The sequence below is a fragment of the Xiphophorus maculatus genome, chromosome 1, assembly GCF_002775205.1.
Source record: "Xiphophorus maculatus strain JP 163 A chromosome 1, X_maculatus-5.0-male, whole genome shotgun sequence".
In the NCBI taxonomy this organism is placed as follows: Eukaryota; Metazoa; Chordata; class Actinopteri; order Cyprinodontiformes; family Poeciliidae; genus Xiphophorus; species Xiphophorus maculatus.
The window spans coordinates 840,720-857,365 of record NC_036443.1 but is presented as its reverse complement, the minus strand read 5'-3'; the positions used below and the strand labels follow the sequence as shown (position 1 = coordinate 857,365).

Here is a 16,646-nt window from a genome sequence, read left to right as displayed (position 1 = left end):
CTGGTTAGCCTTACTGATTAGAGGTTTTCTTACGGCTACACAGCTGTTCAATCCCAACCCCTTGAGTTCCCTTCACATTGTGCGTGTGGAAATGCTTTTGCGTTCACAATTAAACATACTCCTGAGTTCTGCTGTTGTTTTTCTTCGATTTGATTTGACCAAACGTTTAAGTAATCGCCGATCACGATCATTCAGGATTTTTTTCCGACCACATTTCTTCCTGGAAGACGATGGTTCCCCACCATCCTTCCAGTGTTTAATGATGCGTTGGACAGTTCTTAACCCAATTCTAGTAGTTTCTGCAATCTCCTTAGATGTTTTCTCTGCTTGATGCATGCCAATGATTTGACCCTTCTTAAACAGACTAACGTCTTTTCCACGACCACAGGATGTGTCTTTTGCCATGGTTGTTTAAGAAATGAGGAGTTACTCATTACATCAGCTGGGGTTAAATAACTTGTTGCCAGCTGAAAGATAATCGCCTATGCAGTACTTATCCAATAGGAGGCTTATACCTATTTGCTTAGTTAAATCCAGGTGGCGACTTTTTTTTGGCCAGGCAGTGTATATATACAGGTATATACTGTATATAGATATACAGTATACTGTATATAGAGAAATATATATATATATATATATATATATATATATATATATACACACACAGTGATGGCATAGTTACTTTGAAAGAGTAACTTTAATCGGATTACTGATTACTCCTTGATAAAGTAACTTAGTCAGATTACTGATTACTTGATTTGTAAAGTAACTAAGTTACATTAAAAGTAACTTTTTTACTTACTTTCAGCAGCTGCTAACAACAACACTCTGCTACCTGTGAAAACTACATTGATCTTTTTCCAATACTTAATTGCAAGTTATTTTATAATACCAACATCAACAATGTGTCTCCACTTATGTGGTTGAACTGAAGGGGAGATTATTTACTGGTTACAACAGTACAAAAAAAAACTTTAGTAGTTTGTGTGCTGCAGTATTGTCTGGAAAACTATAAATAGGATTTTAGACGCCCCTCCCACTCCCTGCCCCAGCGTCCAGGTTCTGCGTTACGGCTCTGCGTTTGCTGTCAGAGTGCAGTGCACAGAACACCTGCTGCGGTGTTCAGATTTGTGACACTTATCTTAATATTACTGATCATAAGTTGGTTACACACCAAGATATTCCTCTTTAATAAAATCCTAACGGTATTTAAGCACATTAGCTGAAAAAATAATCTAAATAAACAAATTGACTGTCTAAATGATGTTTAGTTGCACAACTTTACGGACACGTTCATTCCTGGCTGTTTTCACGTTTATTGCGCTGTTCATATTAGTCTCAATGTTTGCTGTTTTCTGGAGCGCAACACGAAGCTCGACGTCATTCAGAGGGAATATATTAAATTGATATTAACAAAGACACAGTGGGATGGATCATGAGTCTGACTAAAACTAACTGGATGACAAATTCTGGGGTTTATGTCTGCTTATTTCCGAGCCCAAAAACCGCAACCTGCAACTCATTAAATCTGCAAGCGATTTTAGAAAAAAACAAGCTCAAAGCTGCTTATAATAATCGGACTTGGTGACCGAAACTCAAAATAGTTTCTGTTTTTCCAGCAACAAAATGTGCATCTCCCTCTTCCCTCCATTGTTTATGTTTCTGTCGCTGCTGAAACGGTGGTCACTCCCCAAGACGCGTTAGTAACGCATTACTTAGTAACGCTATTGATCAAAGTACATATATATATGTATATATATATACACAAATATGTATATCAGTGACGTGCGGTGAGGTTCAGTTGATGAGGCACTGACTTAATCATAATCAGATTTACAAATATAGACCCCTGCATGTTATTGAAGGATTTAAAACTGGAACTAAAGTTAAAGCTGGAACTTTACAAAGCGGAATAAATGGTAAAAGCAAAGGCGAAATATTTATTTGATTAACATCTTACTGATTATCTTTTATGAGCAGTGCTGTCTATGTGGTGTGCTGATGTATTTGCCTTCTGTCAATTGCATCCTCTCTCTCCCATCAGTTTGTCTAAGAATGTATCATCAATACCAAGAGTTTTGTTGGTATTGATGATACATTAATACCAAATTAATAAGGAAATTTCACGAATGAGGACAACGCTGGAGGGCAAAAAGACTATTCTTCTACATGTCATCCATAGCCGCGCTGCCACGGTATAATAATTCCGTTAACTCAATGAAACTTGGAAATTTAGGTATTATTAATTTTGTGCTGTGCTCCACAGCAAAGGGAAAACCCGTTGAAGTATAACTCAAAACCACGTCTTTCTCGCTCTCTGCAATGGCCAGGCTACAGACAGACTTGTTGCCATATCAACTGACAACAACGCCCCTAAAAAAACACTGACATATTTTCCACACAAAGAGAGCAACATTCAGTATGTTGCAGTAGTATAGTTTTAGGCTTAATGTTTATTTTGTGATTATTAATAAGTGATTGCTGTGGTACGAGGAGAAAATTATAAATATATCGCTGCACTTGACTGTATGGCTAGCTTGTTGTTACTGTATCTTACTCTGCAGTTGTAGAGTCACAATGTCTGGGATCATGAGCGCCCCCTGTCATGAAGCAAGAGAACTGCCTGCCTCACCTCAAATCTGTCCTCTGCTGTTTCTGATCGCTCCTCAGCACACAAAACATGTTACATACACAGTTGGTGACAAAAAACACTGTAGATTATATACATAACCTAAATTATTTAACCATTTTATTAGCAATGGACAGACAGGAGGAAAATGCTCTCATAGAACAGCAGCCAGCGCAGTAAGTGAGAGGTTGATCAATCCCAGGTGAGGCTCAACTCGCTGCTGCCTCACCAGCTTAGCTTCCGAGCATTTGAATTGGAAAATATATATATATATATAAAAATTCCCTTCTCTCCCACCGCGGGTGGTTCTCATCCTCTGAGCTCGAGTCCTCTACCAGAGGCCTGGGAGCTTGAGGGTTCTGCGTAGTATCTTGGCTGTGCCAAGGACTGCACATTTCTGGACTGAGATGTCTGATGTTGTTCCTGGGATCTGTTGTAGCCATTGGTCCAGTTTGGGGGTGACTGCCCCGAGGGCCCCGATGACCACAGGCACCACTGTGGTCTTCACCTTCCAGGCCCTCTCCAGTTCCTCCCTGAGGCCCTGGTATTTCTCTAGTTTCTCGTGCTCCTTTTTCCTGATGTTGCAGTCGCTTGGTATTGCTACATCTACCACAACGGCTTTCCTCTGTTGTTTATCCACTACGACAATGTCTGGTTGGTTCGCCATTACCATTTTGTCTGTCTGGATCTGGAAGTCCCACAGGATCTTAGCTCTGGCGTTCTCCGCCACCTTTGGGGGTGTTTCCCACTTTAATCTCGGGGTTTCCAGTCCGTATTCTGCACAGATGTTTCTGTACACTATGCCTGCAACTTGGTTATGTCGTTCCATGTACGCTTTCCCTGCCAGTATCTTGAACCCTGCTGTTATGTGCTGGACTGTCTCAGGGGCCTCCTTGCACAACCTACACCTTGGGTCTTGTCTGGTGTGGTAGATCTGGGCCTCTATTGCTCTGGTGTTTAGGGCCTGTTCCTGGGCGGCCACGATGAGGGCCTCTGTGCTGTCCTTGAGTCCAGCTGGTGGTACATCCCATGTAGGGGCTTGTCCTCCCATGATGGTATCTCTGGCACCTCAACCTCCGTTCCCTGTTGTCTGAGATATTCACTGAGCACATTGTCTGTTGAGGCTTTGTCCCTGATGTATTTATGGATCTTAGTTGTTTCGTCCTGGACTGTGGTTCTCACACTCACTAGTCCTCTGCCTCCTTCCTTGCGGCTCGTGTACAGTCTCAGGGTGCTGGATTTGGGATGGAACCCTCCATGCATTGTTAGTAGTTTTCTAGTCTTAATATCTGTGGCTTTTATCTCCTCCTTTGGCCAGCTAATTATTCCAGTAGGGTATCTGATTACTGGCAGGGCATAGCTGTTTATCGCACGGATTTTGTTCTTGCCATTGTGCTGGCTTCTCAGTACTTGTCTTATTCGTTGGAGGTATTTAGCTGTGGCTCCTTTCCTTGTGACCTCATCGAGGTTGCCATTTGCTTGTGGTATACCTAGGTACTTGTAACTGTCCTCTATGTCTGCTATTGTTCCTTCTGGGAGTGAGACCCCTTCTGTGTGGATGACCTTCCCCCTCTTGGTGATCAGCCGACCACACTTCTCTAGTCCGAATGACATCCCAATGTCCGTGCTGTAGATCCTGGTGGTGTGGATCAGTGAGTCGATGTCTCGCCCACTCTTGGCATACAGCTTGATGTCATCCATGTAGAGAAGGTGACTGATGTTGGCCCCATTTTTGAGTCGGTATCCGTAGCCAGTCTTGTTGATAATTTGGCTGAGGGGGTTCAGGCCTATGCAGAACAGTAGCGGGGACAGAGCATCTCCTTGGTATATGCCACATTTGATGGACACTTGTGCAAGTGGTTTGCAGTTGGCTTCAAGGGTGGTTTTCCACAGCTTCGTCGAGTTTGCAATGAAGGCTCTCAGAGTCCTGTTGATGTTATACATCTCTAAGCATTCAATGATCCAAGTATGCGGCATTGAGTCATAGGCTTTCTTGTAATCAATCCAAGCCATGCACAGGTTGGTGTGTCGGGTTTTGCAGTCTCGGGCAACTGTGCGGTCTACGGCGAGTTGGTGTTTGGCTCCTCTGCTATTTACACCGATACCTTTCTGTGCCATGCTCATGTGTTTATCCATGTGTTTGCTTATCTTGGCCGCTATGATGCCTGACATGAGCTTCCATGTTGTGGAGAGGCAGGTTATTGGTCAGTAGTTGGGTGGGACTGGACCCTTTGATCGATCCTTCTGGATTAGGATTGTCCGCCCTTCAGTTAACCATTCAAGGTGAGTCCCACTTTGTAGCAGCTGGTTCATTTGGCCTGCCAGTCGCTCATGGAGGGCAGTGAGTTTCTTTAGCCAGTAGGCATGGATCATGTCAGGCCCTGGTGCTGTCCAGTTTTTCATACCTGAGACTCTTTCTTGGACATCTGTCACAGTGATGGTTATATATATATATATATATATACACACACACACACACACCCATACACCCCGCACACTCCTGGTTTAAATGCTAATTTCCCAGAAAATGATTTAAAAAATATTATTTACTGAAAAGCAGCTAATAAAATATCCTAGCAGAAAACAATCTAATTTTTTTTACTTGGTGAAAAGCCGGTAAAGGCCTCTTTCTTCTTGGTTCAGGTGTCAGAGGATAACTAACTTTTCTGAGTTGCTGAACAGGTAGTTATTATCAACAGTACTCTAATTAGTTGTATTATTTTGTAACTATTTTCTTTCTGACCAGAATGTCTGCTGATGTTAAAAATGATAATCATGGTGTTTTCAGTCGCTCATGCTCCGTCATTAAAGCTCTCACTCTGCCAGTTCTTCTCTCTGGATTCTTGCTGCTCCTGAAATTTGTTCACCTCAATCACTCTGTTGTTCACTCTCCTGCTCCTGGATGCCCTTTTTTCCACTTGTACAATTACTCCCACCCACTTCAGAGGATTTTTCCCTTCTCTGGTGCACCCAGTGTTACTCCTAGCCTCTTTGTATCTGATCTATCTAGTTATTTCCCCTCTGCCAAGATGTGGGCAGTCACCAAGATTGTTATTAGTGCCAGGTTCAAGCCTGCAATGTAATCAAACCCCAGGAATTAGCGGCCGGGCCACACTGACAGGAAGGCGCAGTGCTGACCAAACATTGTAGTTATTACTGAGGTTTCTGCTGCAGAGCGTCAGCTCCTTGGATTCCTGTGGTTTGAAGGCATTGCTAAAGATAAGCAATGGACAGCAGTGACAGATTAGAAGGCTACCAGTGGGAGACACATGAAGAGCTCCATGACGCCCTGCGAGGGCGCTTTAGGTGGTTAAGCTTGGGGAGAGTGGCCATGTTGAATGGAAATCGTGTCTTATTTTGAGATAAAGGCAGAAATACAAAACAATTGTTGTGTTTAGAGCAGAGAACAGAAACCAGTTCTTTAGCTTTCTGCCTGATGAAGAGGCTGTTGTAGCTTCAGCCATGAAGCACATCCACCAGTTACCCATCTGCACTAAAGAGCTTTTACATTTAAGTCTCATGACAGATTACCGGAAAGGGTCAGCATTATGTCGAACTGCCTTGACACACTGCTACTGATCTTTTCTGGATTAACAAGAACAAGTCTGATCTTATCACAATAACAGAAAATCAGGCCCCTCTCCATAAACGTAACAAGTTTGTTCAGCAGTAAGATAGTAGTGGACTTCAGTCCTGGTACCAGCTCCCTGCAGGCCAGGCTTAAGTAAAGCTTGTAGCAGGAGTAGCTTGCGTTTTTTTTGGACTTTTTCAGTAGTTATGCTGCTATAGGCCTGACTAACAGAGGATATGCCCACCACTTCTCCCTACAACTCTCCATTTGTGCATTATTTACAATTATTGAAGCCCCTGCCATGTATTTCTCTCCATTTTTCTTTCTGTATAAATTACACCTGGTATAGTGATTTAGTGTTTGGCTGTGTACTTCTTTAAAAGTGATTAAAAGTTCTTTGAACTGGTTAGGATAGGTCTATGAGCAAAATAAAATATGTTCATTACATTTTTTACACAAAGTCATTCTTGGTTAATGAGATTTTAGTTTACTCAGTTCTGCCATTTTTCAGCTCCTTTCAGAATGATTTGTTTTTGTTACTTTAAATCCAAAGAAGCTGCTGCTGACCCCACCCTTTCATCCCAAATCAACATTTACACTCAATACATGAAAAATAGCTATAAACAGATACTTAATTTTACAACCCCACATCTTTGAAAAGCAGAAGTGAAACCTCCTGCACAGTGAACAAGAATGCAGCAAGTGGTTTTTGAACGGTAGGTTAACAACAAAACATTTGTCTTTTCCTGCAGCCACTGTAAAGCACTTACAGTAGAACCTGCTGACCAAACATGCTTGAGCGTTGCTGAGGTTGCTAGGTAATGGGCTGGGCTTTGCTGGGGTTGCTAGGTAACAGACAGTGCCTGCTGATTTGTGGTGTCACATTAGGAAGGTTTTGAAACAGATCATTTTCCAGACAACAAAAAATATGAACTTATTACTAAAAACAGGGTTTCCCCCAGAAAACTTGCTAAGCCTGGTGGTCGGGGCGCCGAAGCGGTCCACCGTGTTTTTGTATTATAAGATGCTCAGTAAACAGGAAATGTAAAAATATTACTGTGTAATTATATGTTACTGGAAGACATCGCCAGTGAAATACTATCTCAACTCTGAACTAGTCTTAAAAACAACAAATCAAAAAATGCAATTAAAATAAATATCAATTATTTGCACTTCTGTTTAATCCAAATTTAAGTCAGCGGCTCCATAAGGCCCCCCAGAGCTTTAGGAGCCCATAAATGCTAATATTTTAACACAGACCACAGATACATAAATGTAACATTTGTTTATTGAGATTATCAATGCTGCTAAATTTGATTTAATGGTTTCAGCACAAATAAATTAAAATATTTTAAATTGTTTAACATTTATATGTAAGATTTGAAGTCGCTGGCTAATTTACTTTGTAAAAGTTCAAAGTGCAATATTCATAGTTAAATTGTTTTGTTACCATAGTAACAATCTGATGCTGTGACTTTAATCTTTGAGTTTGAGCTGTTTGTTCACAAATACAAATTAGTAAACTGTAATTATAACTTATTGCTTTTTAGATTGGCCAATTAAACTACTCCCCATCTCCCAGATTTCACTAAATCTAACACAGAAGCTGTTAGAGGTGCTGATGTTTTAGCAGCAAGAGGGGCCCCTAAGTCAAATTCTGCTCAAGGCCTCATACAGCCTTGGACCGGCCCTGCTTGATGAGTTAAATCCTCTGCACGGCGCAGAGGTGTGGAACAAACGGGAGATTTAAATTAATGCTGCTAATGTGGCTTTAGTAGCTCTTCCATTTTGTGTCTATTGACTTTTTAACAAGGGGACACAGAAACTATTTTGGTTGGTCCAGTTTAAGGGACGAGTTCCTCAGATCCCCATGCAACCGTGCACATTAACTCTGTCTGACTAAGTGGACAAAGTATTTGATATGGTTTGATGCTTCATGTAATCGGAAAAATAATACTAAAAATAACAACTAAATAATATAAAAACAGCGTGATGCGTGACTACGAGGCGAGCGCTAAAGCTCCTCACTGGGCTGAACCTGCATGATGAGGTCAGAACTGGTTCATTAACCACTAACACACCGGTCAACTGGGAACACATACATAAATTTATCAGCGCAGACAGAGCCACACGCTAGGCAGCGTGTTGAGATGTAAAAGCTGCACAAAACTCTTTCTCCACAAATATAAATCATTCTCGCCACTCGCTCAGCAACTTTGAAAACGCCACTACAAGTTATTCCTGGTTCATGTAGAGCTGCACAGCCAGAGCTAACATGCTGGGGTTTAAACTCCTACCTTGATCAAAAACTCTAAACAATTCCTCACAGGGGGTTGATGTAAATATTCATACAGGTCAGCCTGTGTTCAGCTTGAGTGAAAGGAGACGTGGGATCTGCGCTGAAGTTAACGTAAGACATCCAGCTGCTGCAACAAGCAAGGCATCGTGCAGAGTCTCTAGCTGTCTGATTGGTCCGGATTTAAACTATAAACCTATCTTCTATAAACTCATCTTTTAGGAATAATTCTGCTCCGTCAATGAAACGCTCAGAGCAACAGAGGCGCTTGCAATCCAGCTTAAAAAAATAACACACAATGTTTTTTAAATTATTATTATTTTCTTAAAAACATAAACAAGAAAGGCTTAGCCTGGCGGTGGGACTAGTAAAGCATGGCGGGCCGCCAGGCCTACACTGGGGGAAACCCTGCTAAAACAGCTTGATGTTTTTTGAGCACTATGCTGTTTTCAGAAGCAGCAGAGACCCAAATGAAAGTGCAAAATGCTGCAAAATGTGAAATTTGCATAATAATGTAGTAACAGTAATAATAATCCCTTTTAAAGTGACTAGAACTCTTAACTTTGCGTACTCGCTTTGTGATTATTTCCTAAAAGTGGATAGATGCAAACTACATCTCGTTGCTTGTACTTGTGACAGTGCAATGACAATAAAGTTGCATTCTATTCTATTCTAAAGAAATCACTATTGACCCACTGATCTGTATTTAGAAGTAGCTAAATACACATTAGTGCAGCACTGAAAAATAATAATAATAAAAATAACTTCTTACAAGTTAGAAGGAGCATTGAACTGAATTTGATGGTTAAATTACATTTAGGATTGAAATGTTGTATGCTTAGGCCTGTCGCGATAAATCAATTAATCGTATAATAAATAAAAATTATCAACGTCATTTTAATTATCGGCTTTATCGTCTCTTCCAGCCTTTTTCTCTTTCTGTTGATGACACTGAATGAAAAAAGGCTCAACTCCGGTGCTCTCCACTGACCCTCCTTCCTCATTGGGGCCTGCCCATAGCAATGCATAGGGATGTAATCCCTATGCATTGCATGGCAGGCACCTATTGTTCTACACCTCAAAATAACTGCCGCTTCCTACTACCGTTAATGCGGCTCGTACCGCTGCATGTCCCCTCACAATATATATATCAAAACGTGAGGCTCAATCCCGTGAGGGGAGCTATTACTTTTGTTGGCATTTCGAGTAACTGTGGCGACATAATTAACAAAAAACGAGCCAAATTTAACTCAAAACAAAAGTCTAACTGACACAAAACTGTGTCAGTTAGACTCAAAATAGACATAGAATTTAGTCTGCCTCTCTGAACTGCTCTTTAGAACTACAATGACTGAAGGTTAGAACTACAACATGGCGGACACTGAGTGCCTACAAAAGAGGTCTGAGCTGAATGTCAGAACTACAACATGGTGGAACTGTCAGTTACTACAGAGGAGGACTGAGCTGGCCTTTAGAACTACTTGTGTTTTGGGCATTATATAACTGATTTTACCCAACCATTGTTACACATGATATTAGTTTAGCTCTTTGAAATGAAGCATACTGAAAATTTCAAAATAAAAGCCTTGAATATTTTTACATCAGATAATTGCTCTTTTTGGCTTTATGTGACTTTTTTATCCAAAGCACTGTTACACATGGGATTAGTGTGGCAATTTAAAATTAAGCTTAACAAAAATTTCAAAATAAAAGCCTTGACAATTTTTACATCAGATAATTGCTCTTTTGAGCACTATATAACTGATTTAACCCAGCAATTGTTACACATGGGATTAGTTTGGCACTTTGAAATGAAGCTTAACAAAAATTTCAAAATAAAAGCCTTGAGAAATCTTACATTAGGTAATTGCTCTTTTGAGCAATAAATAACTGATTTAACCCAATGACTATTAGACATGGGATTAGTTTGGACCTTTGAAATTAAGCTTAACAAAAATTTCAAAATAAAAGCCTCAACATGCCCCTGAGGTTAGTGCACCGCCTGCGGCGGTGCAATAATATTATTCTGCATTATCTTTTTCTCTCAGGTCAGGGAACTGCCTTGCGCAGCAAGGCAGTTCATTAGCATTAGCATTTTAGCTTATATAAGCTATTAGCTATTTATTTGACTTATTAGCCATGTTTAGTCTACTGAATGGAGTAATACCATTATAGAAAACATCCCAGTGATGTCCCACATGCTACTGACAGCAATCACGCTAACATTAGCATTTTTGCTAATTTTAGCTGATACACTTACTTTATCATACTGAATGGTGCAAGTCAATGTTAGTAAACATTCTTGTCATTGTATTCATATGATTGCAGCTTTCTTTAGCATTGATGCTAATTTGTAGCATCAGAACGCTGGGTCCAAACCGACGGGCACACTTTGGCAGGCCCCGGTTAAATTTCTTCAGGAATTTTCTAGTTTCTTTAGTGTAAAGCCCAGCGCACACTACAAGATCTTAGAGCTGTCGGCTGATTGTCGGCCCATTTTCAAATCCTGACAGACCACACATTAGCCGACAGAAATCCTAGGTATATCGGTTCGATCGTACCGTGTGGTGTCCAACAATGGGCACGAAATAATGGCTACAAGTCCAGTTAACTAATTTTAAAACCGGACATTAATCAATACTTTACTACAATCTACCTGCAATACATGTGGCTAGTGTCAGCGTAAAGTCCTGACTGAATGAAAATCAATATATTGCAGTATAACGGTTCGATCGTGCTGTGTGGTGTCCAACAATGGGCACGAAATAATGGCTATGTGACAGCTGTCCCTACTGTCACACACAGACACAATTGGTAATGGTTTTCTGTTCTCCCTTAATATTACTTTACATATTGATTAGTGAGTAGTTTAGATTTTTATCTTTAAATTTGTTTTCATTAGTCTGACTCTTTAGTTAACTATTTGTTGTGCACCCATTTAGTTAACTTTATGTGTCAGTTATTCGTATATTTTGTTAAATACAACAAATTAATTTCTTTCTTTTGAGTTACCAGTTTCCTCTGGACCTGTGGCTGAAAATCACAGAGATGAGCTCCAGCTGATTGGTGTCCATATATGGCTGTCAAACTTCCTCAGCGGGCCGTTCCATTTGTTCACCCAGGGAGGGGGAAATTTGGTCTTTAGTTTAATTTTACCATTTATTTAATGTTTCTTCTTTTTGAAAGTTAGTTAAATTCTCATATTTATTTCATTTACAGATTTAGTAATATTCTGACCAGTATTTGTTAGATTTTTTGTGTGTTTAATTACCCCCTAGTGTGTGTTAATGGTCTGATCAGCCACTATTTAAGTTCCCCTCATGTCTTGTTTGTTAGGTCAGTTTGTGCTCGAGTTAGTTGTGTTACCACCTGAGTTGTACTTTGTTATGTTGACCTCAGTTTGGGCCCAATTGATCATTTTTGGATTTTTTTTGTAATAAATTAAGATTATATTTTGAACTTTCTTCAACGTCTCTCTGGCTGGTTTATGCAAGACCTTCACAGGCTACAAGTTCAGTGAACTAATTTTAAAACCAGGCATTAATCAATGCTTTACTACAATCTACCTGCAATACATGTGGCTAGTGTCAGCGTAAAGTCCTGACTGAATGAAAATCATTAGAACCTATTTATGTCACGTTAACAAAGAACAGCTGAAAAGTTACCGGGTTTATCAACTGCGGTAGCAATTTCGCTCCAACTCCTCCTCTTGTCATTTCTATATTCTTTTCATGTTGAATAAACATTAATGTTGTTTCCACATATCATCTCCAATGTCTGCTGGGCTTCAGGTTGTCAGCTGTTTGGGATTCTCCTCCATAATTTCCCCTCAGAAAGCGCAGAGGAGAATCCACGCTTTCTGATTGGCTACCTGTCACATTCAACAAGCTGCGTTAAGATCCCAGTGGGGAAAACCTCTGATTTGGATCAGAGCGGCAACAACGATCTACCGTAACACACCACACAATCTTAGAAAGACCAACATTCTAAGATTGTTGTAAGGGGAAAAATAGGAGCAAAAAATCATGTAGTGTGAACTATTGCATCAGGTAGTCGATGTGCCCATCTTTTCTATTTAAATCGAATTATTACTGAAGGGCAACATAGTATACAGACTTCATAATCTGCACTCTTTTGGTTGAATGCAGTATTTATTTCCACTTTGGCTTTATGTTGTTTAGTTTTTATTCAAGTACATTTTTTTGTTAATGGAGACTGAGAATCCATTTTATTTTTGTTTGTGGTTGTTTTGTTTATTTTGTTTATCAGCTCCAGTGTTTAGTATTCTTTTGAAAATAAAGTGTATCTATCTTTGGCAGGAAATCACATGCATTATTACGTCATTTCCATTAAATCAGTGTAAAAAGGTCTTCAAACAATATTATCGTTTATCACAATAATTTTTGAGACAATTAATCGCTCAGCAAAATTTGGGCTGTGTGCTGATTGAACCGATTTGATTTGAACAGTTCTGGAAATATGTGGTTATAAATTTGCCTTGCAAATTTGCCTGAGTTGTCTTATTATTGACACAATATGAATAAACTATATTTACCAGGCTGGAATTGAAAAATATTTTTTTCAGAGTAAACTTGATTTTGCATTCATGTGTAAATGTTGAACTAGCTTTTACCCCCATGCTAATCACACAATGTCTAATTTATAATCTCCTAACATCCAAACCATGAAATCTCACTAATGCCAGAAGATGTCCAAAAATTAGATACTTTGCAGAAAAAAATCTCAGATCCTATTCCATTGGTGTGAAAATACATTTTGCAGACTGTGTTATTTGTTAAGAAGCAAGCTTTCACTCTGTGTGTGAAAGCTCCCACATGATGAGCTTCTACAGACATGATGTTTTGTGGCTGCAGGTTAAACTGTACTTACAGCAGGGCCCCTTTCGCTGCACCTTGATCCGACGCTGTGTATTGCACTGAGCCTTTTCCAGCTCACACTCGTTGGAGTAGGTGGAGGTGTCGGAGCCACAAACAGGAGCCACCAAGGATGGACAGTCAAGTTTCTTGCAAACACACTCGCCCTTGGATGGGTCGGTGGGGTTCCTCTCGCACACTGCCCCAAAGCCACACAGCATTCCTCTGCAGCCTGGACCGCACAGGAACAGGAAAGGGAGAACAATTAGATGGTTACTGTCCAATTAATCGCCTTGTCAGAAACAATGGGAACCAAAAAGAAATACTTTTTCTCATCTTATCTTCAAATTCTACTAGACAGCATATTGCAACCAGATTCACTGCAGTCTTTTAGGAGAACAAATGTACACACACACACGCCCACACAAAAATGCTTTCAAACGTTGTATTTATATCCCTCAAACTTATTCACCTTTTGTCCTAATAAAACCTCTAGACTCTGTGGGTTTTATTGGGATTGTACGTGCCAAACCAAGACAAAGTAGTTGTGGAATGGAGGCTAGAAGATCAATGGTTTGCAAACTACCAGTGTTGTACTGCGCAATCAAACCAGGCATCAGGCTGCGTGACGGTTCGTTCTTCCAGCAGGACAACAACATGAAAACACAACCGGAGCGCAAATGAGAATGGCCCAAATACCACATGACATCACCGATAATAACGGCCGATTTCCACGAAAAGGTGTACGATAGGTCATCGCCGATCAATAGCATCTAACATCGCAGCCTGCGTGTGCAGCTTATCTCCTCTTTCCTTCACATTGCGCAAGCGCGCAGCAACAAATTCTAAGCAATGTTGTGTGGAACTATAACGCTCTGAGAATGAATGGAGAAGTTTGCGTGTTGCGACGGAAAATTACCTCGGGGGTGAAACACGTCAAAATGCAACAACACAACGAATCTAATATGACATTTAAAAAACCAACACTTGACGGAGTTTGGCTACATCGAGGCTCAATGCAGGAAAAAAAAGGAATTCCAGAGCAGCCAGATAGCAGCGCACAACTACCAACACTCACCCGGAAGACCATGACGGTCAGAAAGCTAAGCTAATAATCCGATAAATAATTGAAGTCAACGAGTTAGCCGTGTAAGACAGGGGTGTCCAAAGTGGGTCCTGGAGAGCCGGCATCCTGCATGTTTTAGTTCTCTCCCTGGTTTAACGCACCTGGATCAAATGATGGCTCGTTAGATGACCAACGAAGAACATTATCATGCTAAAGGTTGTTACTACCACCAGGGAGAGAATAAAACGTGCAGAATGCCGGCCCCCGAGGACCCACTTTGGGTGCCCCAGGTGTAAAATGTTGGTTCTGCTCTCGCTGTTGGACCGCTGCGCTACGCTGCTGGTAGTAATATTTCACACACGGAACCGCTCAACCTCCACCAGACTGAACTGTCACACCGAACGTCTGCTTAAAGCTGCAGCATGTAACATAAACAAACTAGATTTTAAATATGTATTAAAACTTTTGCTATGTCCTAACATAAGACAGATAATCTCTGAAAAAAAAATCAATCTCCTCTGCCTCCTCCATGTGTTCTGCAGAATTACTAAACTCGGTCAGAAACAACCAATCAGAACCAGGATTACTTAGCTAGCTGTTCTCACAGGAAGTTTTGATTTAGTAACTAAGGATCGTTTATTTTAATGCAGCCTGCATTTGACTTTTTCTTTTTTACTTGACATTATTTGATATAGACAGTGTTGTGAGGTTTATTTGACTCATGTATAATTTAGGGTTCAGAGTCTTACTGTTGAATATTGTTTTACTGATTGCAGGTTTTTCAGTTGCTATTTTGACTGAATAGCTGCTGTATTGTGCCTGCAAGTATTTTGCATGTTTTATGTCTAAATTAGGTGAAGTTATTGCCACATCATTTTTTACATTTTGACAGATCACATAGTAGCATTTATACATAAAGTGAAAAATTAACAGTGTATCCATACACTTATATGCATTTTTAAACATGTCTAATTTGTGACGCCATAGCAGCAAGACCCCGCCAACCCCCAGTCTCACTTTCAACTTATTCTTGAAGTGCACATTATAAACTACATACCAGTTTTTAAACTGTGTTAATAGGCCAAGTAAGACTGGAGTTATGCTAAAATTGTCATGAATTGGTGGTGAGAGGTGGTGAGGCAGACGCAGCAGACCCAGGTAAGATGAATAAGATAAGATTTGTCATTGTCATCAACAGATTACAACGAGATTGAGATTTGCTTGACTCGAGTTAAGATGCAGGTTATGTGTATATACGTAATATACAAAGATAAAGAAATAAATAGTACAAAATGAGAAATAAATAGACATCAGAAGATGGTTGCAGTGCCTGGAGGTGTCGCAACAGAATTTACATTTTTAACAAAGTGGTGTCAAGAGCAGAAGTTCTTATGCTTTTGAATTTAGTGCCATGATTGCCATCGGGTAAAAACTGTTTTTTAGGCGATTTGTCCTGGTTTTTATTGCTCTGTATCTCTTGCCTGATGGCAGCAGCTGGAAGAGACCATGGTCAGGGTGTGAAGAGTCATTTAGAATGTCCAAAACTTTCTTGTGGAGCCTGGAAGTGTAAATCTGTTCCATAGTGGGGAGGGGGCAGCCTATGGTTCTCTCTGCTGCCCTAATAACCCTCTGGAGCGTCTTCTTGTCCGCGGATGTGCTACTGCCGTACCAGACACACAGACCGTACGTGAGCACACTCTCTATGGAGCAGTGATAGAAGGCCTGCAGCAGGTCTGAGGGGAGACGGTTCTTCTTGAGTATTCTTAGAAAGTACAGTCTCTGCTGTGCCTTCTTCAACAGCTCCTTGGTGTTGGTGCTCCAGGTTAGCTTGTCCTCCAACTCCATGCCCAGAAACCTGAACACTGGGACCCTCTCCACACAGGTCCCACTGATGGTGAGAGGCTGGATGTCCGTTTTGTTCTTCCTGAAGTCGATCACCAGCTCCTTTGTTTTGGAGGTGTTGAGGAGCAGGTTATTGACTTTGCACCATTCTGACAGCCGCTTCACCTCATCCCTGTAACTCTAGCTCCCCCTTCCCGCCTGAGATGAGGGGTCTGCATTTAATTGTGGTCAACTCCACGCCTGGAGAACAGTGGCTAACAACTGCTGTGGAGTTCGTACACCAGCTGTTATTTACATAAACGCATAGTCCACCTCCTCTTTTCTTACCGGAGCTCGCTGATCGGTCCTGTCGGTGTGCTGTGTAGCCT

The 16,646-nt window shown here is 40.7% G+C and overlaps 1 protein-coding gene across 10 annotated transcripts in view; it reads right to left on the bottom strand.

Annotated features, from left to right (window-relative positions):
* agrn (agrin) overlaps nucleotides 1-16,646 on the bottom strand; it is a 428,855-nt gene that overhangs the window by 171,090 nt on the left and 241,119 nt on the right. For all 10 annotated transcript variants that reach the window (XM_023331737.1, XM_023331766.1, XM_023331734.1 and 7 more), the window contains one exon: nucleotides 13,387-13,602. In XM_023331737.1, coding sequence (XP_023187505.1) covers nucleotides 13,387-13,602 — 216 coding nt within the window. The remainder of the gene's footprint in view (nucleotides 1-13,386; nucleotides 13,603-16,646) is intronic.